The sequence below is a fragment of the Podarcis tiliguerta genome (genome assembly GCF_965153285.1).
Source record: "Podarcis tiliguerta genome assembly, chromosome: 6".
In the NCBI taxonomy this organism is placed as follows: domain Eukaryota; kingdom Metazoa; phylum Chordata; class Lepidosauria; order Squamata; family Lacertidae; genus Podarcis; species Podarcis tiliguerta.
The window spans coordinates 77,941,465-77,968,805 of NC_139539.1; the positions used below are offsets into that span (position 1 = coordinate 77,941,465).

General features: G+C 39.0%; 1 protein-coding gene and 1 long non-coding RNA gene across 3 annotated transcripts; one reads left to right on the plus strand and one right to left on the minus strand.

Annotated features, from left to right (window-relative positions):
* Window positions 1-25: 25 nt before the first annotated feature.
* STXBP3 (syntaxin binding protein 3) lies at window positions 26-27,095 on the plus strand. 2 transcript variants are annotated; one of them, XM_083445194.1, is made up of 19 exons: window positions 26-294; window positions 4,612-4,661; window positions 6,970-7,051; window positions 9,494-9,570; window positions 10,859-10,937; window positions 12,424-12,524; window positions 13,364-13,512; window positions 14,679-14,769; window positions 15,312-15,436; window positions 17,666-17,770; window positions 18,924-18,981; window positions 19,456-19,521; window positions 20,463-20,543; window positions 21,279-21,417; window positions 22,030-22,136; window positions 23,718-23,816; window positions 24,928-25,013; window positions 25,104-25,252; window positions 26,211-27,095. In XM_083445194.1, the coding sequence occupies exons 1-19, from the start codon at window positions 243-245 to the stop codon at window positions 26,306-26,308; spliced, it is 1,794 nt and encodes a 597-aa protein (XP_083301320.1). In that variant the 5' UTR covers window positions 26-242; the 3' UTR covers window positions 26,309-27,095. The 2 variants fall into 2 exon arrangements, with proteins under 2 accessions (XP_083301320.1, XP_083301321.1); XM_083445195.1 differs by lacking the exon at window positions 20,463-20,543 and having other exon boundaries at window positions 133-294.
* LOC310679691 lies at window positions 21,986-23,707 on the minus strand. The gene is made up of 2 exons (XR_014512478.1): window positions 22,724-23,707; window positions 21,986-22,179 (listed from the first exon to the last, which is right to left on the minus strand). It is a non-coding gene; the product is annotated as an uncharacterized lncRNA (long non-coding RNA).
* Window positions 27,096-27,341: the final 246 nt, after the last annotated feature.

Here is a 27,341-nt window from a genome sequence, read left to right on the forward strand (position 1 = left end):
CAGAGGAGGATCGCGGCGCGAGAACGGACCCGCCCCTTTTCCGCGCTCGCCAGTTTCTGCTGGGAGCACGTACGCCCAGCACGCAAGCTCAGCGGAAAGGCGGCGGCGGACCTGCAAGGCTAGGGGCGTGGCTTTGCTGAAGTGGGCGGGGCACAGCACCGAAGGACAGCGGCGCTTGCCTTCTCCCTTACAGTGCGGCATTTCCCTCCCCGTCGCGTCGCGGGGGCAGGGGAAGAAGCAAGATGGCGCCGGCTGTGAGCGGGGACCGGGGGCTGAAGAGCCTGGTGTGGCAAAGTGAGTGCCGGGTGCTGTCGCCACATCTCTCTCTCTCACGCCCCGCGCTTCTTTTTCTCCCGCCGGGGTAGGGCGTAGAGGCAGAGCCAGCCCGCTCCCCTCCTGCCCGGCAGCGGCTGTGAGGGAGGCCTCCGCCGCCGCCGCCTGCCTTCTCTCTGCCCCGCTGTCACGGGAAAACGGAGGGGAGGCTGGCGGGTGGGTGCGTGGGTCGTGCAAGGCGCGAGGGTGGCGGCGTTGGTCGGCTTGTGTGTCTGGAGGGCAGCGAGGCAACCCCCGATCCTGACCTGTGCCCGTAACGGCATCCTGACGTGCAAGAAAAATGAGGTGAAGCAGTTCTCTCCCACTCTTTTTATCTGCACGCCTGGAAATGCTTCACTTGCTACGTTTCTGTATACCGGGCGGCGTTTTAAGGAGCGGGGAAAGACGACTGTCCTCTCTCGCACGCGAGCAGGTGTCGCCCTACGGTGGATTTTCATTTCGTTGGGTTGCATGTAAGGATTTCTAGCCCCCTTCCTTACATGGATTTTCATTTTGTTGGGCTTTCAAGGATTTCTACCCCCCTTCCTTTCATGGATTTTCATTTCGTTGGGCATGAAAGGATTTCTAGTCCTGTCTGTCTATATATGTGTTTTAAAGAAATGAACCATGAGGAGTAAGTTAGGTGGCAAAATAGCCCAAGGTTATTGTGGCTGAATGTATGTTTTTTATCCTGCGCCCCAGTTTAAAGTCCAGCCGTCCATAACCCCCCCCCCACTTGCAGAAGGATGAGGAGAGGGTGGGGCTGGGAAGGTACATTGTTGGGGCCACATTTCTAGTCCTGGTCGGTAACACCTGGGAGGCAGTGTGAATGGATTGAGTGTTGGGTTTTGGACCTGTGCTTACTGGATATAATTTACTCGCCATAATTTGCCTCACATCATGGTTGAGAATAAAAATAGGATTCCCTTTTAAGAGATCCTCAGATTTAAGGAAATGTTTAAAATTAAAATGGAATCGGGGCTTTTGAAGGGCTGAGTGATGCGATATGAAGACTATAACGCATTTTTGTTGTTCGGGGTGCTGTGCGAGTGCTGAAAATCCCTTCAAGCACTGTGTTTTGTAGGATGCAGGTAGCAGTTGTCAGTCCTAGAATGGGTGAAGAAAAAGAGGTGGTATAATTTGCAACCAGAGGGACAGACCATTGGTTTCAATATACTGTATATAGTTTCTTAGCTTTGTGCAATATGGGGCTCATATATATCATTTTTTTGAAACTTAGTTTTTTTTTCCTTTGAAGAAAAAGCAAGCACAATGGCAGTTTGTGTTATGACTTACCTTTGGACCTTTCAACTCATAATGGCCTCAAGATGATTGTAACCGTTGTTTTCTGTTGCCACATTTGTTTCCTAATTTTACTTCTGTTGTGATTTAATATTCCTCTTTCTGTCTCTGCATGTGTTTAAAAATAAATGGAGCAGATGTTTGGGGGCATAAGGGGCCGGATGTTTTCTGTGACCCACCATCAAAAGCTTTTCAGTGACCAAATACATCATTGTTTCGTTACATTAGAATGCAGAGTTCTCTGAAACAGAATGATTGTGGTTATTTGAAGAGTGCATTCATCTTTGACTAGGGACTTGAAAAATGTAGATTTTGTACAGTAAGTGATATGGAAATGGCAGTTGTTACTGGTAGTGTGGCATCATAATACAAGGTGTAACATAAGCTGATTGTGAACATGAAGCCACTGTACTTCATACAGTGTTTTTAAAGAGTTTTACAGTGGTGCCCCGCAAGACGAATGCCTCGCAAGACGGAAAACCCGCTAGACGAAAGGGTTTTCCATTTTGGAGGTGCTTCGCAGGACGAATTTGCTATGGGCTTGCTTCGCAAGACGAAAATGTCTTGCGATTCCTGGGGTTTTTTCCCCGCTCCCCACCCCCTTTTTCTAAGGCGCTAAGCTGCTAATAGCCTTTTAGCAGCTAATCCGCTAGTCCCTTAAGCCTTTAATAGCCGCTAAACCGCTAATCGCGCTAATCCGCTAATCCGCTAATGGGCTTGCTTCGCAAGACGAAAAAACCGTTAGACGAAGAGACTCACGGAACGGATTCTTTTCGTCTTGCGAGGCACCACTGTATTTAAATGTTCTGTGATTGATTGCAGACTGTATAGCTGAAAAAGTAATAAAAATAATTTTAAAATGCTTCACACATTGCAAACTTTGAAACAAGTTTAGACTTTAAGGAAGTCATTACTCTTTGATTTACAAAAAGTATTTGTGATTAAAAGAGGCTATAGGTTCCTGTTGGAGATAAAGCCTTTGAATCATTGTTAATAATAGCTCTGAGTCAGAGGGTTTCTGGAGTAAGAATCCTTGGAGAAGAGTTTTCGTACAAAAATGCAGTAGCTTTCAGCACTGTTTAAAGTGGCAGGGAACAGACTCATACCTGCCTTACATGGTTACTATTATTCATAAATATAATACAATAAAATATAATAAAAACTCTTAAAGAAATGTAATACAGTGGTACCTTCAGTTACAGACGCTTCGGGTTACAGACTCCGCTAACCCAGAAATAGTACCTCGGGTTAAGACCTTTGCTTCAGGATGAGAACAGAAATTGGGCAGCAGCGGTGTGGCAGCAGTGGGAGACCCCATTAGCTAAAGTGGTGCTTCAGGTTAAGAACAGTTTCAGGTTAAGAACGGACCTCCAGAACGAATTAAGTTCTTAACCCAAGGCACCACTGTATGCATGTTGGGGGGAAGAAGCAGTTTTTTTCTACTCACTCTGAATTTATTTCTTCCCTGTCCTATATTGCTCCACTGTGTATTGGTATGGAAGTTAGTGTTAGACAAGACACACATACTGACTCTTAGAGAGGGATGAAAGTTTGCTTCAACCCCCTCCCCAGCTTTGTGTATGTCACTAGGAAGACTGGGGGATTGGTTTTGTGGGGGTGGCGGTGGTGGCCGGTATTCAGGTTTAGTGAAAAGCTCTAGTTTAGTGTAAAAGCTAAACAAATTTTGCCGAAAGTGCTCCAATTGGGAGATGGAAGCAGATGGTGCTGAGCCTCTGGGCTAGAATGCAATACTGTTGTAGCTGGACAGACTAAGAATACAATCCTGTACACAATTACTTGGGATTAATTCCCATTGAATTCAGTGGAACATATTCCTTAGTGGACATGCATATGGTTGTATGGCTAGGAACCTTAAGATAATAGTCCTGACTTGTCTTCACCAACTTCCTATTGGTGTTCTTGTTGAATAAAATACTGTAGGTAGTTGAATTTTGCCACAATGCATAATTGTCTATAAATGCCGCAGGGAAGAGGAGGTGATAGCCTTTATTAAGGCTTTCTTTGGTATGAAAATTCAGACTCCACATTCAACTAAAAAATTGGGCCTTGAGAATGACTCAAGAAAATTATTGAATAATAGAGCAGGAAGCACATCTGCAGCAGAGAAGAGTGAACATGCTGTTGTCGGCTGTTGGCATTAGAAAGCAGTAACTTATTTTATGAAAAATACCTAACACATTGAGTGAGCTGTCTTTGCTGTACGTACTAGTATAGTGGTACCTCAGGTTAAGTACTTAATTTGTTCCGGAGGTCCATTCTTAGCCTGAAACTGTTCTTAACCTGAAGCACCACTTTAGCTAATGGAGCCTCCTGCTGCTGCTGTGCCGCCGGAGCATGATTTCTGTTCTCATCCTGAAGCAAAGTTCTTAACATGAAGCACTATTTCTGGGTTAGTGGAGTCTGTAACCTGAAGCGTATGTAATCCGAGGTACCACCGTATAACACATTAAAAAAATAAATTACACAACTCTATCACCAGTTTAAGTACCATTTCTCATGTCTTTTTTCCATTAAAAAATCACACCCTTGGTTTAGTATTGCACTTGCAGCAGTAGTAACAATATTAATACTTTAAAAATAAACAAAATTTGCAAATATAGATACATTAGAGACAGAAGCAGTCTTGCAGGTGGAGAACTTCCTGATGAGTGTGTGGGTTTCAGTTTGCTTTTTTTAAGTTCAGATGTGCAGAGAGGAAAATAGTCATGTGCCACATCCTTTGCAGTTAGGAGACATTGCAGTTGCAGCTAAGGAGTTGTTTATATTTCTGGTTTGAAATGTTACTCTACATACTTCATTTTAATGTTTTGCTGCCATGTTCTTTTCAGCTTGTACCATTAGCAAGCACATTGTATAAAAATGTCAGTTTTTTGTTGAAATGAAATTAGTTGTTTGAACTGTCAAGCTTTCTCCTTACAGAGCTAGATTACTTCACATTGTTACAGTGCTGCTATTTTAACTAGATTTCTTTTTCAGAGCTAAAAGCAGCAGTATTTGATGACTGTAGGAAAGAAGAGGAATGGAAGGTAAGTTTAATCTTTTTTAATTGCCTCTATCAAATACTGTATAGTAGTTCATCCACCACTTACACAATGTACTTGACTAGGCATCTCCTAGTCAAGTAATGGTGGCCTTTGGAAAGGTTACATATCTGATAACCGTATCATAGTTCCATAAGTTCTTTTAAGGAAACAATGATACTTAAAACAGTTTCACTCAGATTTTAAATTTGTACATGTGTGCTTAAATGAGAGGCTCTTTGATTTCAGAGGAGCTGTGCCCCAAGCACTTCTTGGAACCTAAGACCTTGACTACTTAAAAGTTTGCATTGGGCTTCAGTGTATCCCCACAATCCAGGGTCAAAGGAAAATGTGGATATACTCTTCAATAACATAGTATTTAAATTGAATGGGAACTACTGAAATGCTGCAGAGATATGCATCTACACTATTTTGAAAAATCAGATAATCATATTTCTATTTATTAAGACAAGATATAAGCGAGCCTTGTGCTTGCTCGTGGTGCCTCTTCCCTTTGCACAAACTGGCTTAAAACCTCTAATTAACAATAGTTTCCTGTTTTGTCTGAACCACCTTTGGAACAAGCCAGGTTCAAACAATGCATTTAATGCTCTGAAGCCTGCAAGCCTAGTTCCTGCTGTAGATGTAACAGGAAATTATGGTTAATTGACGAGTTCCTGGATTTTATTTTCTGACGTTGCATAGGGAGCTCTGTGAACAAGCAAAATGCCCATTCATATCTCAGCATAACACTGTTAGTATAACTTCTTCAAATATTTTGACCATTCAAGAAGAACATATCTAATATTTTAGTCTTCTTTTGTAAACTAAAATTTTCTTAACCAAAGGAACAAATCACTTGTCTAAGATATATAACGCTCTTCAGATACAGTAAAAAGCCACGTGGATGCCAGGGAAGCCCTCTGGGTGCATGTATGCCCACATTGGCAGTCCTTGGCATAAATATATTAGTTCATTAGGCCTGTATTGCAGTGTCCTTAGTATGTGATCACCATACCTTAATGTGCCTTAAAGTCAAGCATCTTCATTTTGTGGCAGAAGAGAGGACGGGAACTGGTAAGCACAGTGGTTCCATTCAGTGCTTGAAACTCCAATTGTTCTAGGCACATTTTGTGACAGGGAATTTCATTAGCATGAGGAGTTTCTGAGCTTTGGGCACAGTATTGCGCCTAAGAATTCAGATTAAAACGAGTGTGGAAGAAAAGGAGGACCTTTTTCTGCCTCCCCACTTCCAGCTACTCTCTGAAGACTGGAGAAGAGACCATCTTAAGAATATTAGGGGGGTGAGCAGGGGAAGGACTAGACCATGTGAAAAATGAACATAATATTTTAGCTGCAGTTCATTCATTTGGAGCTTTGTATTCTTGTTATATTCCGTTGTTGTGCCCATAACCTAAGTTTAAGGTGCCATTTAGCTTCTAGCTTTCATATCTCAGTTTCTAACACTGGTTCCATTTCTAGCGCAATTTTTTGATTGTGCCATCTCTTTTTTCTTTCGCTTCACATTATGCGGACTTGATGCAGATAACATTATATATTTTGTTTATATCCAACGGGGCTTATGAGGGATAACAATATGCTACTACAGGGACTGCCTTGGAAAAGATAACTGTTCAAAAACTAGAGTTGTCACAAAATGCAGTGAGCAGACTTCTAGCTGGGGCTTCTTGCATTGATATCATTACATCTACATTGATTGTGGAATTCTCCCGGCCTGGTTTAACTCTTAAAACTCAGGAACAGTAAGGGACTTGGATATTGAATGCATTGCCTGCTCCCACATAGGCACTCAGATCACTATTTGAGACCCTGCTCCATGTTCCTCTGTTTTCAGAAGTGAGGTGAGTGGGCATGAGAGTCAGCACATTTCAGGTTGTGGTGCCACAATTGTGAACTTTTTTTCCAGGAGACACCCATGTGGGTTAATTGTTGTTCACCTTTCAGCAAGCAATGAAAATCTAGTTACTTAGGAAGTACTTGGAGGCAAATTAATGTTAAAAATCAAGCTGTTGTAAAATACATAGTTGTGTTCTTTTTTGTGATGGTTTGTTTTGATACTGCCATGTTGTTTATATGATTTATATTATATTTAATGTTTGGAAGCTCCTTGGGGTTCTTGGGACCTGAAATGAGGAGTATTATATACTTTATAAATGAATACTTTAGTAGGTACAACGGTTTTGATTTATCATTAAGCTCTCGTCTTAAAACCAGGCATCAAAACCAATTTCAATAAAGAAGCTTACAATTGGATATAATTTTCTAAAGCACTACTTCAACGTTTTTTATACAGATAATTCTTCTAGATGACTTCACCACAAAGCTTCTGTCATCATGTGGTAAAATGACAGACTTATTAGCAGAAGGGATCACTGGTAAGTACCTTTTAAACAGAGTTCTGTGATTCTGGCATATGGGGAAACTTGTTTTGTCAGCATTTGCAGAGGACATCCAGTGGAAACTTATTAGACGAAAAAGTCATGAATTTCATCTCACTTCTTTCTGTTACTCATTCTGCTGCTGGATTTGTTACTTCCATCTCTTAACTTTGTCTTCATTGAGTTTCTTATCCTTTTGGTATATGGTTGTAACAGAAGAATGAATGGAAGAATTGTCAGGAGGGGAGTTGAATGGAATGTCAGGTGGAGTTTGAATGTGTCTGTTGCAAAATGACAGTTGAAAGAGGTGTGTGTGTGTGTGTGTGTGTTAGAGACAGAGAAAGGGAGAATTTGAGATGAGTGAGTTAGCATAGTTAATTAGGAAAGTTAGTCATATTAGATAGGATATTAGAACTGTGAGTATTCTGTATTAAATGCCTACTTGCACTGGATTACCTTCCTTACTTAAATATATTACTGTGTTCAGATATGGGTGAATTTCTAGGGTTGTATCTCATACTGTGTACCTGTTTAAGACATACTTGAATAAGACTATAAAGGGAGAGTCCTACTGCTCTTCAGATCAGTAGGTAGTGACAGAAGGTAACAAGAGAACATGCCCTGGGTGGGTGTGAGGAATCCCAAGAACACCAGTTACAAGTTTTTTCTCTTGAATCTTGCTTTTAACTTCGTGTTTCTTTTCTCATTCTCTAATCTTTCTGTGTGTGTGTGTGTGTGTGTGTGTGTGTGTTGTCATGCTTTCACTGAGAATGTGGGCTAAAGGTTCTGTGGCTTGGGGTGGCATAATGTTAATCTGCTTGTATTCTAAACTACAACAGTGGGTAGGGGAATGGCAAATTACAGAATGACTTACTCTATAATATAGTTGTTGGATTGTCATCATGCTGCAGTTTTAATGGCTGCCACTGGGCGGCATGATGACAAAAACACAGACAGAGAGGAAGAGGCAGGACCGACTGGGGCAGTTTCCCATCAACTGCCTGCTCTCCTGCTGCTGTACACCTTCACACCAAACAATGCCCGTTTCATACTTAGCAGCTTCAGAGGCTGAAGAGGAAGAAAAAAGCAGCAAAGCAGAAAGGTTGCTGGAGAGCTGCCCCAGCCTGTCCTGCCTGTTCCTCCGCAGCTTGCAAGGCCCATGGTTTGGGCAAGCTGTCCACCCTGTTGGTAGGCAGCAGGGAGAGCAAGCAAGGCTGCTCTAATTAGGGATGGGGAAGCTTCGTGACTGGCCCTTCCTGCACGTTGCCTTGTGAGGGGACAAAGCGAGACTTTGAAGGCAGAATGGAGAGACAGCGAAGCGAGCTGAGGCAGTAGCTCCTAGTATATAACGGCTTTCTGAAACATTTGACAGTGGGGGCAGAAGGAATGTCATGCTTAATGAAGGCGTGGTGGGAAGTGATAACTTCCAAAATGGATTTTGCTGTTAAATTTTATAATCTATGAACAGCCATATTTAAAGGAACTAAATAAATTTATTTTTCCTTGTTGCAGCTATCCTAAAGCTCAGATACAAAGTAGCTATGGTGTAAAGCTGGAAGTGCCTGAAAAGCTACCATGATAAAACTGACATTTAAAAATCTGTTTACATAATAGTGATTGATTAGAATCATTATGTAAATCTATTTAACACCTGTAGGTGGTGAGACTACATGCAGTTTGCGTTACTGTGCTTATTTTGTAAACAAAGTTTGCTAACTGATGCCTGAATTTATTAGCATATCACTGATTTCAGGCCTGTTTGGGTTTGACTTGTGGTCATTTTGGTCTTTGCCAAAGTAAACTAAGTTTGCTAACTGATGCCTGAATTTATTAGCATATCACTGATTTCAGGCTTATTTGGGTTTGACTTGTGGTCATTTTGGTCTTTGCCAAAGGATAAATGGAAAACCCTAATTACAACACTCACGTGGCTCGGCAATTTGTTTGCTTCTTTCATCTTAGAAGCATTCCCCTATGAGAGAAAAGGAAGTACTTGCAACCTGCAGTTTTTCTTTTAAAGTTCTTCTTTTAAAATTATTGGGTTGGATCCAGATTTGCCCCTCTAAGAATGGAAGGGGCTCCAAGGGAAGGGAGCCTGAATTCAGTAGTGCTCCCCGTTGGAGGTAGGGAGTTGGGTGGGAGTTTCCTAGATTTCCCCTATGGCCCCCATTGCCACCTCTCACATTGTTGATCAAGTGCAGGACTTATATAATTTGTTTTATCTTGCTCTTTTCATGCTTTGTTAATTGAATATAATTATTACTTTTGATTGTAATTTTTGAGTTGGCTTGGAATTATTATTAGGAAAAGTGGGATCCAGCATGAAAATGGAGTTTTACCAAATTAGAGATCCATCATGTACTTTTTATTCTTTTTGCAAATGTAGATGTATAAAATACTGAAGGTTTTTTTTTTTAAAAAAAAAATCTTATTTTGTAGTTGTGGAGAATGTTTATAAAAACCGTGAGCCAGTCCCTAACATGAAAGCCATTTATCTCATCACACCTACAGCAAAGGTTAGTTGTTGTTTTTTAAGCCTGTTGGTCAGTTTGACTTAATCTTCTTGTGAATAAAATTTTTAAAAATTACCATGTGATAAAATGTTCATAGGTTACTACTTCATTGAAACGTGTAGTAGTAGTAAAGAGTTGCTGAGGAACAGTGGTCATTGCAGATCAGAATTTTGTTTGAAAGGGCTATACTTTATGTAATTCTCTTTTTGTCAATGGGGTTAGATCCAGAAAAGCACAAGCATACTTGTGCTGCATTACAGAGAATAAAGACCTTGGGGGTCAACAAGCATCTGGGGTGGAAAAGAAGTTTATGAGGTATAGTGTGACAAAATTATTTGGGAACGATGAGCCTCAGAACTAAAGGGCATGGGAATGTACGGAGTGCAGCTCCCGTGTTAAGAAGAATAATTGTATTTTAAAAGATGTATTTAACAATACAGCAGAACGCGGTGACTTAAGATTCAGACTCGCAAACCAACAGCCCAATATTCATAAACTTTGTTAAAGCCCATCAGGCCCACCCATCTCATTTGATAAGATAAATTACTATTAAATTCACTTATTTTGCTTCCTTATTTTTTCCACTTTGGTTCCTAGTAATGGTGATGAATAATTAATAAGTGTTGTTTATATTTTGATATTTCTTGACTATTTCATTTACATTCCTAAGAATGTGGGTTGGGGTTTCTTAACTATAAGCTCATCAAGGGGTCAGTGAACTGAAGTTTGGGAAAGCCTGATTTACACTGTAGTTTGTTAACAAGTCAGGATCATAATCACAGTTTGATTATAGCTTGTTTGAAAAAAACTAGAGTCATACATTTCAAATACAGTCTTTTCTGCGTCTTGCAAATACACTTTGTATGTTGTTTATGATTTGCTGTCCATTTAATACACTTCCTATAAATCTGTATATTGATAAAATAAATACAAGTTTTGTTTGCCAATAATTTTCTCTATGCAAATTAAAGCAGTTTCTCTCCCCCCCCCCCGATGTTGACTTGACTTTGTTTTAGCACTTTCTTTAAAAGGAAATATACAGTGTTCCTCAATTATGCAAATTGTACTTCGGCTTAGAAACACAGAATATTTAAAGCTTTTTCAGAGCGCTTAAATAGCAGTTGATATTGATATTTGTAGTAGTCAAATTTATTTCCTAAAAACAGTTGATAATCACAAAAATATAGACTTAATCAAGTTGAGATATCTTTTAGTATAGATAATCCACAATGCCTTGGATCCTATTTGTAAGAGTTGAAATAAATTAGAATGTACTGTCTTAATTGTTCAGTCTGTAGATGGGCTTATAAATGACTTCGTCAGTAAATCATCCAGCAAGTACAAAGCAGCATATGTCTACTTTACTGACTGTAAGTATTCACTGATTGTAGCAAATTCATTGATTTTTTTATTGTAGCCATGGGAGCAGGCAGGATAATGACTGTTGAGCCTTTTGTATATTTCAGGTGTGAGGGGATTGGTTATGACTAAAAAACCTACAATATTCTGACAAGAGTATTACGTGTTTCCCCACATTATTCTGTATAGTGTAGTTTCTTCCAAGTGCTGCCTTAAGTATTTTGTCTTTGGGATTTCTTCCTGCCAACTTGGTTCCTTAGCGCCGCCAGAACAGCTTATAATATGAAACAATTTAATCACAACAAACAGCAGTCATCCATTGAAACAGCCCTGCATAGACAATCCTAAAGCAATATAGGTTTGGTGTATCAACGGTTAAAACAAAGTAAAAACTAGGATACCATTTATAATCATACTCTTCCATCCTCCCATCTGCCAGAAATGGCTGCTCTAGAAAAAAACCTTTTAATAATTTACCTAAATGTGAAAACGGTTGCCTTGGTTAGCAGTTTTGGGAAATAACAACAAAATGAGGACATGCCCACTGAAAAGGTCTTCTCTGTTCAGATTAGGATAACAAAAAGGTTCAGAGCAGTGGGTGGTATGCAGTGTTCCTGTTAGTGCAAGGGACGTGCAGTAGTAGAACCATACTTTTCTGTGCTTTTTCCTTCAGTCTCCCCCCTTGCTCCTTTACTTACACACACACACACACACACACACACACACACACACACCGGTGAACACTAGAGGGTTAGGTGACCTTCCACAGATAATTTAGTCTGAAGACTGGCTTCTGTTTTGGTGCTTAAAAATAGTTTGCCACTATAGGCAAGATATTTTGACCTGGTTTAGCTCCCGTGGTTTGGTATTATGAGAATTAACCCAGCTCGCCTCTGGGCTCACATGCTTACTACCTCTTCTCACTACTACTCCTTTCCTCCTCCAGCACAGCTGCAAAGAGCAGGCTGATTTGGTTTGGCTAGGCTGGGGATGTCTAACCTGTGACCTTCCAGGTGACGGACTCAGACTCCCATTTGCCCCAGCTTAGCCTAAAGGGTTATTCACTCCTGCTTTAGTTTGGCAAATTGCCTGAAACCTTAACTGTAATCTCTGGAAACAAGCTAACTGCATAAACCATGGTTTAGAGTTGGTTCACTTTCATTAATCATAATTAAGTTTAACTACAGTTTGTCCTGGTTCAGATGACACTGTAAATGGTGGCTAATAAAATATTGAATTAAGAACTTCTGAATTCTGTGGTTGCGCTAGAGGAGGAGGAGCTTCTTGTAACACTAAATTATGGTTTAGTGTTCTTCCTAATCAGACCATTGTGGATGACTCAGAATACCCACATGAAGAAAAAAACTAATACTTTTCAATAGATTCTTGGTGTATTTAAAAATTATTGGTAAGACGTACTTACACACTGCCTGTTGCATAAAAGAAGTTTTAAAGATGAAATAATATGACAGCTGAAAAACCTTTCTCTCCTCCTAGTTTGTGATGACAAACTTTTCAATAAAATGAAGTCATCTTGTTCAAAGGCTATAAGACGGTGCAAAGAAATAAATATTAACTTTTTCCCTTATGAATCACAGGTAAGCTTAAGTTACTGAACTTAACTTTTCCATGTTTTCTATGGATTTGTCTAATCCTCTTTTAACCTTTTAAGTAACTAATGCTTATTATGTGGAGTCTTGCTTGTTAAATTATATAGTAGTTAAATAAAAATAACCCTGTCAAAAATAACTAGAAAGCTGCATATTTTGAATATTGTCAAAAATGATGTTAATATTTTAACACAATATTTCAACTCCTCTTACATAACGTTGCCAGCCATCATAGCCACAGACAGAAAATTTAAAGTATATAGGCATTTTCTCCTAAATCTTTAGAAACCAGATGGGGTTTTCAGTGGTTGGTACATATTCCATAAATTATAAAAATCATTAGATGTTGACAGAAAACTCTACAAATGGGAAAAAGTGAAATCAAAGTATAGTTATTTAGACATTAGGTTTTTGGTCACCTGCTGAGATTTTTAAAACCTAATTTTTTTAGGTTTCAGACTTCTTTTTCGCGAAGGTTATTTTGACATTACATTGCCCAGTCATATTGAACTATTGAACTTGGTTCTGACCACTTCAGGTTCCATCATCTGTGTAGATAGCAAAAAGGTTGTACAGTAATGCCTTTAAGTAAGAGGAGAAAGTAGACCACTGTGGTAGAGGAATGGTGAGTTAGAACAAGGAACATATTTCTTCAAGAGGACCAAGGAGAAGAGATGTGGGGTGGGGGAAGGTATCATTAATCTGTGTTATACTAGATATTTATTGCGCTTGCAATTTAATAAAATCATAGTTTCAATCTTCTGCTGATATTGCTGTTACATTCTGGTTCCTAAAACAGTCTATTTGGAACCATTTCTTTATTTTAGGTATTTACCCTTGATGTCCCAAATGCTTTCTATCGCTGCTTCAGCCCCATCATGGAGAAGACAAATGACAACGTAATGGAGCAAATAGCTGAACAAATTGTTACATTATGTGCCACTCTAGAGGAAAATCCTGGTGTAAGATACAGAAGGTACAACTGGAAATACTGTATTCCAAGTGTTCTGTTGGTTTGATCGAAATGGATTCTACGCTTTGATCAGTTTGGAAAGTCAACATTGCCCATTCTGAAATGTTAGGAGGCAATGCAGTTCCCCTGCATGTGGGGAACAAATCTATGAATATATACTGAGGAGTCAAATATTCTGTATTAAAAGGACTTTGTGCTCGTTGGGAAAGGATTGGGTGGAGAGAGGGAGACAAGCAGGGTTGCACACCAGAAGGAACATTGGTGTGTGTGAGACTATTCAGAAGAGCTTTGGTATACATAACCAGGTCTTCGGCAGGTACCTAAAGGTAAAGGTAAAGGGACCCCTGACCATTAGGTCCACTCGTGACCGACTCTGGGTTTGCGGTGCTCATCTCACTTTATTGGCCGAGGGAGCTGGCATACAGCTTCCGGGTCATGTGGCCAGCATGACTAAGCCGCTTCTGGTGAACCAGAGCAGCACACAGAAACGCCGTTTACCTTCCCGCTGGAGCGGTACCTATTTATCTACTTGCACTTTGACATGCCTTCGAACTGCTAGGTGGGCAGGATCAGGGACCGAGCAACGGGAGCTCACGGGGATTCGAACCGCCGGCCTTCTGATTGGCAAGTCCTAGGCTCTGTGATTTAACCCACAGCGCCACCCGCAGGTACCTAGTTCAGTATAGTTCCTTAACACTTTTCCAAATTCCAACTCAGAGAGTGGAGGAGGGGAGAAATGTATAAATCTAATGAAGCTTGTGATGGTTGGTGTTTCCCATGCTAGTGAGCTCCACCCCATACTGAACTCAACGCATTCAGAATAAAGAACTGTAGGGCAGAGTCATAGCTTAGTGATAGAGCACATGCTTTGCCTGCAGAAAGAAGACCCCATGTTCCAATCCTGGTATCTGTGAACTGCTGTGCAGAAAGGACTCCTTCCTATCTGAAACTATAGAGAGCTACTACCACCTGAGTATAGACAGTGCTGAGCTGGACAGACCAATGGTCTGACTTGAAAAAAGGCAGCTTCGTTTGTATGAAATACTCCGTAGCAAATGATCACTTCAAATTCTAATAAAGCAAATGAACTCAACTAGCTGACAATCACTTATTTCAGATATCAGTGTCCTCATAAATGTCAGCAAAAATCTATTTTCCTCTCTTTTCAGCAAGCCTTTGGATAACGCCAGCAAACTTGCGCAATTAGTTGAGAAAAAGCTTGAAAACTACTATGAAACTGATCAACGAAGTCAAGTAAAGGTAGAGTGAATATTTAGTTTTCTCTAGGAGGCTGGGGATAGGAGAGCCTTGGAATGTAGCTGGGAAGAATGAATGCTGTAAATGCAGGAAAAGAGCTAATAATGCGCTTCCATTTACAAGGGGATGGAATTGAACAAGGTTTTTAAACCACAACACAAAAGGAGAAGCAAGCCACAAACCTATACCTAAAACTTATTCCATGTAAAGTCCAGCATGTTACTTTCAATAAAATCTCTTGAGGGCAGAGGGGTCTGACATTCCATTTCTTCACTGCTGATTCCTTGAAGGAACCTAAATGGCTTCCCCATGAAATAAAGGAGTATAGAGTATCAGGAAAATCTTGGAATATGTTGGGAATATGGTTATTGTTTTAATTATATGAGAATAAACTTTAGCCTTTTCCCCCTGTTAGTTTTTGTGTAGCTTTAATTTCCTAGTACGTCCTGTTTTTTAAAAGATAGAGTAAATCTTTTTAGGTTGTACAGCACTCTATGTTTTGTTTGTTGTCTCTTTTTTAAAAAGCGATGCTTTCTTATTATTAGGGGAAAACCCACTCCCAGCTGTTAATAATTGATCGTGGCTTTGACCCTGTGTCGACTGTGCTCCATGAACTCACTTTTCAAGCGATGGCTTATGATCTGCTACCAATTGAAAATGACACATACAAGCAAGTATAATTTTATCTCAGTTTTTAAATATACTCACAAGTTCATAAACTCCTGCAATGTAAGAATGTAAGAATACATTCTGCCCTATATTTGTTAACCCATGTTGGCTGAAATGGAACATTCCCTAGAAGGACTGCCTTTGAAGTTCCTTGCTTAAAGGTGTTACACACTGCAGAGCCAGAGGAGGACTTCTGAGAATTGTGGGGCACAGGAATTCCAGAGAAGGATGCTAAAGACACCAGAATGAACAGTTTCATTGTCTTTATTTATTTAGATGGACTGCGCGCACCCAGCCTAAAGTGTATACATTCTTTATACAGTAAAGCAGCATATGTCACATGGGAACACAGGTGGCTGATACCCAAAGCATTACTGATGTTGCCCCTTTCTGGGCTCAGAGCCCAATATCTCCGACCCGCAGATAAGAATACTGTCAAAGCTAGCCAATTAGTACACTTCAAAGCGTGTGAATACACACACATATGAGCTCATTGCTACAGCCACTACCAATTAAGAATGGGGTCATCTTATCAACATGGCATAAGCAGAGCTTCCAGAACAGTCCACCTTTAGTTCAACATAAAAGGGAAGGGGAAATTGAGTATATTGTATATGGTGACAACTTCCTCTATTTAAGTGGTGTGCAGAGAGTCTCATGGAAGCGTGTAGTCTATTGATTTGATTTGGGCAGTGAACAATCTTGTAGGGCTGAAGCTTAGTGGTAGAGCATCTCCTTTGTATAAAGAAGGTCCCCGGTTCAATCCTGTACATCTCCAGGATGGGGCTGGGAATGCCCTCTATTTGAAACCATGGAAAACTACTGCTAGTAGATATGGTAGTAGAAATTGTTAGTTTTTTATCCGGTCAGGAATTATTTTTACCAAATCCTAAATGTAGTAAGTAAGCCCCACTGAGCACAGATCCATAGCATCATGCTGCAGGCTAAATCACTTCAGTAACTTTAGTGCCACTCAAAATTTTAAAGCATTGATCTGTCCCTCTGCCAAACAATACCATGTGACTCCACAGCTCCATGTATCATACCACACTTTTGTGGCTTTACTCATGTCAGCAGAGAAAGCCTGCATATGTGTGCGCGCGCATAAATAGACAGAGGCACACTTCCTTTGTCCTGAGTCCATACCTGAGTCCATTGTCCTGAGTGCCAATCTAATATTCACAACAGGCAACATAATTATTTTTTATCAAGTCCTGCTTACTGCTATTAAGATACTAATGTGAAGCCACTTTTTGGATTTGTGTTAATACAAAGAGTGTTATCCCACACTTTCAGACATGTTAGTTAAAGTATAAAGCCCTTAAGTTCCACAGTAAATAGCTAACAATCAGCTGTAGTTCAAATGCAAACTTCCACAGCAAGATTTCAGCTTTTCACCATCTTCTACATCTACTTTAGGAATAACTAATGCATTCAAGAGAGACTTATATTTGTATAATAGCTACTAACTCTTTTTCAATAATATGGTCTTAACTAACTTTCCATTTTTTCCTTTCTTGTATTTCTACTGCCTTCTGGTTGAATCAGTTTTTATGTGAGTTCCTATACATATAAACGGTGTTTCGTGACATAGCAGTAGTAAACTCTGTGGCATTCCCCCAGTTCTTAGGAATCTGGTTAACAGCTGGAAGAATACAATACTAGGCATGTTAGTACAGATACCTGTACATTAAATAATTCCCATATAAGAATCTGCTTTGTGATTGTATGTGAAATCAATAGTTGGATTTGAATTATTTCCCCAATTTAAAGTGAGAGATTGTTCGCTGCACGTTGGGGTAAGAGGAACTGTTCTGTGAACTGAAGGAGGAGATTAATGTAATGACCTATGTAAACAGACAATACGTTTTGGAGTAGGCCATTTTGTGTCTCGGTTGATGATCTTTTATACATTACATTACATTACAAAATATTATTGCCCTTTCAGCATATTGTGTGCATGTTTCTTAGGAAATAAGTAGCCCTCACTTTAGAGGGACTTATTCCTAGGAATAATTCCTAGGCTTCCTTAGCTTAGTATTTCAGCTTTTTATATCCTAAGAAGCGCAACTATTGCTTTTGTATGTTGTAATGAGGACTCTTGATGTATTTAAAACAAGAGTTTTGAAATCCTTTTCTTTAACTACAAAACATATGTGCAAAAAACTGTTCCATGTATTCCTCTGTTTATATATTACAACTAATAATTTGCCTTTTTTTCTTTGTTTAGGTATAAGACAGAAGGTGCAAGTGGAAAAGAAAGGGAAGCTATTCTGGAAGAAGATGATGACCTCTGGGTGAAAATCCGACACAGGCATATTGCAGATGTGTTGGAGTGCGTATGATTGAACACATTTTGCTGTTTTACATAACATTACTTGATAGCTACTTAAAACTGTGTGTGTATCAGTGGTATACAGTACTAGTCCGACTCAGAGTAGGCCCATTAAAGTTAATGGTGCGACTAAGTTTGGTTCATCAATTTAGCAGGTCTACTCTGAGTAGGACTTAGCTGAATCTGGCCCATCAGGTTGTATTCAACTAACCTGGCATGCTAGTGGAAGCAGTCCCACTTCTGCAACAGAGACTGTGTGTTGCAATTCCTGCATTGCAGGGGGTTGGAATAGATGACCCTAAAGGTCCCTTCCAGTTCTATGATTCTATGAAAAGTATTCAAGGAGGTGTGAAGCAGGGTGAGGGGTGTGACCCAGGGAGGGGTCTAGTAATAGTCCTGAGGGCCAGTTAGAGGCTTAGATGTGGCCCTCAGACCTTAGGTTCCCCCCACCCCTGCTCTAGGCAAACAATAGGCCACAGCCAAGGAATATAAAGGGAGAGTACTGCTGTCTCTCGTTAAGTCAGTAGAAGGTGGCAGCCTGTATTTAACTCTGGAGTATGTGAGTCTCCTTATTGTGAGGCACCTTGGGCATGTTCCTCATACACAAAATTGTCCACTTATTTCTGAGGACTAAATCTACATTTTTTTGCTGCTCTTGTTGAATTTCTACTAAATAAACTTGCTTACTACCGCTGTGTAGACATAACTGAGATCATTTTATCATTGATTTTGAAGCCTTTAAGCAGCTTTAAAAAATATTATTATTATTATTATTATTATTATTCCCACCTTTTTCCCAAACCAGGACTGAAGGTAGCTTACGCTTAGTAAAACAACACAGCTGAAATACAAAAACCTAAAAGCTTATAAATTAGAATAGTTAAAGTAATGAAACTGTGATAGAATTAAAATAATACAAAAGCAAATCTGGTACAAAACAGATAGTAAAAACATCACAGTATTATTAAAAGTCCTTTCCTTTAAAAAATATGAGTTCCCCAAATCCTGTGATAATTAAACAGTCTTCACCTGATGGCGGAAGAAGAACAAAGAGGAAGCCAGTCTAGCTTTTTTAGGAAGGGAATTTCAGACTTGTATATATTCTCAATTTAATTTAAAAATATTAAGAAGCCATTTTCTTCTATTCTTTCAGGGAAATCCCAAAACTTATGAAAGAAGTTTCATCAAAGAGAAAGGCAACAGAAGGAAAAGTAAGAAATAAATATTTACTTTAAAGTGGTACTAAATGTTTTTAAATTTGTCTTCTGCTGAGTGCAACTACCTTGATACTAAAGACATGGGTTTGGAAGTGAGAATAACTGAATGCAAATCCACTGGGGTTTGTTTTCAAGTGTTTTTGAATTGCCTTTTGTTGGTACTTCTAACCTACTAAAATGGAGACTAAAATATATATATTTGTAGTGCAATCTTAAATATATATTGCAGTGCAATCCTAAATAACAATAGTTTTTGAGCGATGAATAAATGTTATCAGTCAATAAATGAAAACACAGAAGAAAGGCCCTATGACTTCAGACAGATACTTTTTACCTTGTAAGTAAACACAGGATTTCAGCCTTAGTAGACTTATTGAAGCTGGCTATGCATTTCCCGATCCTCAAACACAAATTAAAAGAAATGTTGATTGTGAAATATTTGAAACTGAAATTTGAATTATTTTCTAGCTATCTTTAAGTAATCTGGCTCAGCTCATGAAGAAGATGCCCCACTTTCGCAAACAGATTACTAAGGTGAGCAAAATGTAATACTGTTATGTGTTTGGATGCTGTTCATTTTTTAGATTTGAGCCTAGATTTGGCTTAGTTTGTGGCCAATTATGCTGGTGTATAAGCATGACTTAGGTGCCCTCCAGATGTTGTGGATTACAACTCCCATGATCTCTGATAATTAGTGAAGTTGGCTCAGTTTGATGGTAGTTGGAGTCAAATATCATCTGCAGAGCACCACGTGAACTGCTCCTGGTACAAGTAATCTAACTGGTACAGTTGGAGTTAAGTAAAGACATAGGGTGGCAGTGGAGATAATTGCATTAGCTCTGTCCCTGTCACCATTGTGATTGCCCCTCTCATGTAAATTTCTGAAGCAGGAAGCATTTGCACTATTCTAAAATTTACGTGGAGCCTCCATGAGTATAAGAAGACTCATTGCTTCAGAAGTTCACCCTTTGACCAGAACAAAGACCTGGGCAGGAGAAGCAGGGTTAGCAAAGTAATCCCCACTGTCCCACTTGCATAGTTAGTTAACTGGCATACTAACAACCTAAAGAGAGATAAAATTGTTCCATAAACAAAAATTCCCTTGTTGGATCAGAGCAAGGAACATCTAGTCCAGCATTCTGTTGTCATTTGCCAAGTCAGATACCTCAGCAGGTTCAAAAGCAAAACATAAAGGTTGTTACCTCCCTGTCTCTGATGTTTGAGGCATCCTGACTGTTTGTAAATGAAAATTTCATTTACATCTCACAACTAATTGCTTTTGATAGATCTAAGCCTCATGAATTTGTCTTAGTTTTTAAAATGTATTATATTAAATTGCGTATCCTATGTGTCAGAAAAACTCCCAAATCTACTTTGGACACCTTAAACTTTACTGCCTGTTAATGAATTGTTTGTTTTCTGTTGCTGTGTCATAATTATGTAAAAGTAAGCAAAATTTTGCTTCTGTTTTGCAGCAAGTAGTGCATCTTAATATAGCTGAAGATTGCATGAGTAAATTTAAGAATAACATAGAAAAGCTGTGCAAAGTTGAACAGGTATGTGAATCATCCAAGAGTACAATGGTATTTGGACTGAACAAACTACTGGGGACAGTATAATAACAGAAATTCTTTTGGCTATTCCCCTAAGGAGAGAACTCTATGTGGCTTTTAAAAGCATTTCTGGCCAAAGTAGCCTTTTAAAAATCTGTTTAGTAAAAAATAACTAATGTTCTTTGCAGTCCTAGTATACTAGTGCAAAGCTACTGCCAAAAAATCCGGGGGGTGGGGTGTCAGCATGTACGGCTCTAGTATTGCCATAGCCCTATTTTCCTGACCAGCAAAGCTACCAGGATAGTATCATAGTGGTCTCTCATTGCCCTTTAAGGGTTAGTTTCAGTAGCTACTTTTGTTCAACAATGGGAAGAGCCACAGTTATGTCATGGCTACTTTATCAACTTTTAAAAATCCAGAACTAAGACTAATGCCCCAGTGCTATACTGGTGAGGGAGCAGCAGCAACAGAGAGGATGCAACAGGATATAAATTTACGAAGTGGATCAAGTGAACTTGTTTCCTTGAGTAATGTACTTACAGCATTCCTCCTAGCAATCTAGTACAGTCGTAATTGCATTTGGGAGAGAAGGGATAGTTACCTGGAAACACAACATATATGGTATGCCTCCAAAATTCTACTTCCGCTTAAGGCTAAATGTGGATCTGTGGCAACAGACAAAAATATGCTGAAGTAATTGCTGTGAACTTGAGAGGATATCTCTTGTTTGTAACTTAGGATTTGGCTCTTGGAACAGATGTAGAGGGACAGAAAGTGAAAGATCAGATGCGAGTCCTTCTTCCAGTATTGCTAAATAAAAACCACGATAGCTATGATAAAATAAGAGCCATCCTCCTCTATATCTTCAGCACAAATGGTAAGGTCTAAATCTTCTATCTACTGTCTTAAAGCATAGCTCAGTATGTCATACACTAAACTACATGAATGTAATGAAATGTCATGTGTATGTGTGGCTACAGTTCACTCATGCCACCAGAGCATGGCTTATTGAGATAAATGACAGTTATGCAAGAGTTATTGTTGAGATTACTATTTTGGAGAAGATGTAGCCAAGTAAATTGTCATTTGTTTATATGGATAAAAAGCTGCCCAGCCCTGAAGAATAGATTTTTTAATCTTAAAATATATCTGGGGTAGCTGTATTGGACTGTAATTATTGAATTGCTGGTGAGATGGAGATTTTTCAGGCCTGCTGTGGTACAAACTTATTCAAAACAGTGCTAGACAGGTATTAGGGTAGCACTTCATAAAGTGTTTCAAACTTATTAATCCTTACTTAAATTCTGTGATTGAATTTTACTCTAAACCATTTTGTTTTTTGTTTGTTTTTTACGTTTCTTCATTGTGCACGGCACTTGGTTAATGAGCAATATATAAATGGGCAGTATATAAATGTAACAAATAAAGACACAAATCTCAGAAAGTTACTAATTCAAAATGTCACATTTATTTTTCAATGTGGAAAAAGGAACTACACAAGAGAACTTGGACAAGCTGATCCAGAACGTACAGATAGAAAATGATAGCGACATGATAAAAAATTGGAAGTATCTTGGTGTACCTGTCGTCATCGCAGTAAGAAATGCAGCATTTTTTTCCTATTAACTCTGTGTTACCTCTTGCTTATTTTCTAAGGTCTGTTCCACTATCCTCATGCAATTAATGTTTTCTACTACACTCTCCCTTACTTCTGTCTTTGCCATAATACTCCAAATTTTACAAAACTCAAACGTAATCAGAGGGTGGTATCAAACTGTCAGTCTCGCAGTAGACTCAGTGAAATCAGTGGGCAAGATTTCACCTAATGAGCCCTGTCAGCTGAAGCCCTGCACAAGACTTTAGCTTGCACAATGAGGCCCCCCCCCCCACAGTTGGCTCTGGAGGGGTCAAGAGAACCCCAATAACAATGCATGGGGTGAGAAGAGGGGATCTGAAATTCTCGCACAGATGGAACATTCATAATAATGTGACATTGAATTTCACCAAGCAGATTTAGGTTAATTGTGTCGTAGTTCATTGATTTCCATAGGTCTACTCTGAACATAACTTATTCATGTAGCAGCCTAAGGCATAACTACATGACATATTTCCAGGTTAGAACAAATTGGGGAATTTGCTACAAGTTAGTAAAAATAATAATATTCATATTATTAGCATTAAACCCTAGTAAGTTGTATTGCATTGTTAATACGTAATGTCTATATAGTACTTCAGGGAGTTCAGATTGCTTCACACAGATGATTTTCTGATTTGTACAACAACCCTGTAAGTAAGGGGTGGGGCATAAAGCAGGATATTATGGTTTATATAAAACCATGTAATGAATTTGCAGCTGATGAGAGACTTGAGCCAGGGATTTCACTGGCTTGCATCTCACATCATTACACTAAAGCCCAGCCTCATAGGAAGAATGTGAAACTCTTGACTGCAACTTCTTTGTGCTGATCTCTTAAAGCAAACGTTGCAATCCTAAACATACTCATACTTTCGAGGAAACCCCTCTGTGCATATTAGGACTTATTTCCAAGTAAACATGAATTTATTGTGCTGTAAGTGCAAAATATGCCATGTGCTTGAGAAGAGATGAGATAAAATTGGAAGCATATGTTTTAGATAGCTCTGCTGTCACTCAGACATGTTTTTGTATGACTCTTGCTGACTCATGAGTTGTGTACAGTTTGAGTAGAGGAGCAAGTATGGAAGCTACTCTGAAGTCATGTGGTATAACTCATACCCTGTAGCAGGGTAACTTGTGGCAAATATAGACTAAGTTAAAGTGATCTTCCACCCCTCTCCTGGGTGTCCCTTGTATGCCAAGGATTTGGGAGGGGTAGGGTTGGTAGTGAAGCATGCATGCATGCAATTTCATGGCCAACCAATGTTTACAAGTCCCTTTGTATAAAAACTGTCTTCCATTAAGTTTTAAAACTTTCATTTTTTATGTACTTACTAGGAGATGTACTTCTGTTTTCACTTGTCGAAAAAAATATTTTATTCTCTCCAATTACTTTTCTTTGAAACCCCTGTATAATAGACTGCAAAATGTTGTCTTTGAATTATATTAATTTATTTCAGTGGTTTATAACCTGTTACAAATGCATTACTGATACTACTCCTAACAGCATTCAGTAGCAATCAAGCTCTTTGGCTTTTTAGGCCGCATCACAACAGCGCAGATCATCGAGGAAGGATCGCTCCTCCGAACAAACATTTCAACTTTCTAGATGGACACCTGTTATTAAGGATATTATGGAGGTAAAACTTCTAAATAAAATAGCTTTTAGTCATGCACATAATATTGGATGTTTTTAAGAAATTCTGCTTGTGTGCTGTTGTTATCCCTATTTTAGTTGCATTTAATATAGACCTTTTACTCCTGATAAGTTTTCTGGGGGATTGACCACATAGGTTAAAACATATAGTTGTGTACTACATTTAATCCAGAGGTGGAGAGCTTTCTTCAGCCCAGGGCCCCTATTCTGTTCTGTACAACCTTCTGGGGAGAAGGCATGACTTGGGGAGAGTCCTGAGGGTGTGATACAGGTTTCTAGAGCGGCATATTTTGAGTCTGATGTTTCACACTCCTAATTTTTAGACCAGTATAACACAATTGCTTCAGTCTCATACAAAAGGTATAATCCAGCTTTGTACAAGCCGACTTCCATTTGCACAACAGGAGTTCATCTTTCTCTCCTCTCATCTGCAGTCCTGATGCACCCCAAAAATCTGCTAAATAGGATCCAGATTTGGAGGCAACTAGTTGGGAGGAGGTATAAAAGAGAGTGGAAATCTATTCCATCTATGGACACACTCCTTCCATTGGAAGCACTATTGGGCTGAGGATGAGAGCACTCTTTATGCTTTCTCCTGCTCATCTTGACATGCTCAGAAAGTAACTTTCAAACTGGGCACAATAGACATTTATAAAGACAGTTTAATAATAAAGAGTCCTAGTGTGCCTTAAGCATTTATACTGTTCACCAGAGAATAGGGAGTAATTAAAAAGAGAAATGCAGAAATTTATATGGAATTAAAATTGCTGCAGCAGGCAGAAAAATTATTAAGTATCCACCAAGACCCTCAGCAATTTTCAGTTAGTCCGTGGGAGAAGAAATCAATGGTTTAAAGTGTGGACTTAAGCTATTTATAACAAGGCAGTTCCTTCTTCCAGAAAGGTGGCTTGTTCCTTGGAACCTTAACTTCCATTCTTTTATCCACATGTTTACATCATTTACCTAGGAAGTGTTTGTTGCTATATGCTGGCTTCATGCCTGCTTCCTAGTCATAGAAAATCTGGGGATTTTTAAGACTCAGAATAAATACTTTGTATCAGCTTAATTTGTTTAAAGAACCTATTTTATTCCAGGATGCTGTAGAAAATAAACTGGACACAAAAGATTGGCCTTATTGTTCCCAGTGCCCTGCACCATGGAATGGTTCTGGAGCAGTGAGGTAAGTGATTTAATGGTATTCAAATTTAAAATTGTGTGCATGTTCCCCCTTTAATTTCCCAATGTTCTTTTTTTCCTCTCTGTTTTACAGTGCTCGCAATAAACCCAAAACTAGTTACTTGGATGACCGGAAAAGTGGATCAAGGCTAATTGTGTTTGTCATTGGAGGCATTACATATTCTGAGATGCGCTGTGCATATGAAGTTTCTCAAGCCTACAAGTCTTGTGAAGTTATTATTGGTAAGCCTGACTAATTATGCTTAGACAGGATTGTTGTCTAAAAACTGTTTGGCTTTTGAAGCGATAGGAGCACCAGGATTTCTTTTTGCTTCCTTTTTCTGTCCTTTATTTTATTCCCCTTCTGCTTCCTCTACAATTTGACTTTGCCACTTACATTTCTAAACATTACTACCCCTTCTACATAAGATTAAAGTCCTTATTTCTGGATTGGTTTTCTTGAATCTTCCTCTTGGTTCCTCTAAGAATCAAGCCATTTAAAATAGCTGTTGTATCCAGTCTGCATATTATCAGAAAGCATGAATCCTCTCCTACATTTTATCCTTGCATTCTCATGTAGTTCATTTCTCGATCAAGTTGCATCAAATTTTGCAATTATCTATCTGAAATAACAGCAACTGGCAACTCATGTTAGCTTCAAATAGTCTTAGGAGCCTAACTACATATTAATTACATGCATGTGATAATCACATGCATGTAATAGCATGCAGATGGTCTTTTATTTTTTTTCAGAATAAAGGAAAAACTGGGGAAGGAGCATTTTGAAGGAGGAAATGTGTGTGATTAACATTTCCAAGCAAATGTTTTACTGTTATGGCCACTTGGCTGTAATATGTACTACTGTTGACATACTGAATTATTGGTGAAACTAATGGCATCTAGGAGGAAATTAACAAGTTGCCTCAAGGTTATTACTTAGTTCATGGGTTGCTAATCCCGAGCCCTGGGACCCAAAGTACCCCTCCCAATCCAAATCACACCCCCAATACATTGTTTTTGGCAGTGGCAGCAAAAAGGGAGGAAATACACAGCACAGGGGTGAACAGAGAGGTTTAAACCTCTTTACCAAACCCAGCACCCTAATGAGGATGCAGGTTGTCCCTTCCCCAGTTACAAGTTTAATAAGCTAATGTTGTTGATGACTGTTCCTTCAAGATTACATCTTTTTTTTTTTTACCAGGTTCCACTCACATTGTGACACCTAGAAGACTACTGGATGATGTAAAAGCACTTACTGTAACAAAATCAAAGGATACAGTCTTTTTTAAGAATGAATAGAGATTATAACGTTCAAAGATTTTCAGCTGTGCTTAATTTAAGAGATATTAAGAACACATAATATAAATATTATGGATACAATTTAGTGACAGTTAAGAGTGTTTTAAGTTCAAATGATTACAGTGGGAGAAGTGTTACATATCTGACTTCCCTATTGAAATCAGCAGGTCTTAAAAGTCCTTGATTTGAACTGGATTGTACCCTATGTACATATTTTATAAATCAGTGCTGTATTTGGGACTGTTCTTTTTATAATTTGAAATCTGCTTTCCTTGGGTTGGGGGGGAAGGGGAAGGTAATGGATAAGAATAAGATGTATGTAACAGCTTGTTTTTATATTAATGTACTTGGTTATAGATGGCATTTTGCGGCGAAGTGTTTGGTGTAGAGAATGCTCACCATCGCAGTGTATCATGCTAGGACTTGGGAAACATTTGTATATATGCTAATGATTTTTCAGTAATAATGTGTAAACTTTCTATCCTGAAAAAAAAGTCTGTTTCTAAAAATACTATTATAAAAGGGCAATGAGCTTAGCTACAAGAGGAAATGTAAATGTATAGCACAATTTCACAACTACAATTTGGTAAGCTACAAGATTCCATGCAACTTGTAAGAGTGTCATAGACAGCTGCTTTCAGTGAGGTACAAAGTGTAAGTTAAACTTTTCCTGAGAAATCTCAAGACAGAACTTTGGTTATGTGTGTCGGGGATTGCATGGTTCTCTGTATGGTATTTGGGTGAAGTTAATCATGAAAGTAATAAACCTTTTATCAACAATCAAGAACGCTGAAGAATATGTTGTCTTAATTACTTGTTTTGGTAATTTTTGTCAGGACTCTGAAAAAGAATGCAGTACAGGGCAGATGACTGACTTGCTTCTTTCATCAGCTCGCAAAATGAACTGTATCATTGGTCAATCCCACATATATTCCCCATATTTCCCTTCTTACTTCCCTAATTGGGGGAGGGAGTGACATAAATGGGCTGTTGCTGGGCAATAAATTAGAATTTTTTAAGCTGATATAAAAAT

Excerpts from the sequence above, each read along its gene's own strand:
- STXBP3 (XM_083445194.1), top strand. The coding sequence starts at position 243 with ATGGCGCCGGCTGTGAGCGGGGACCGGGGGCTGAAGAGCCTGGTGTGG. Across the intron at positions 295-4,611 it reads GAAGAGCCTGGTGTGGCAAA|AGCTAAAAGCAGCAGTATTT; the intron begins GTGAGTGCCGGG and ends TTTCTTTTTCAG. Across the intron at positions 15,437-17,665 it reads ATTGAAAATGACACATACAA|GTATAAGACAGAAGGTGCAA; the intron begins GCAAGTATAATT and ends TTCTTTGTTTAG.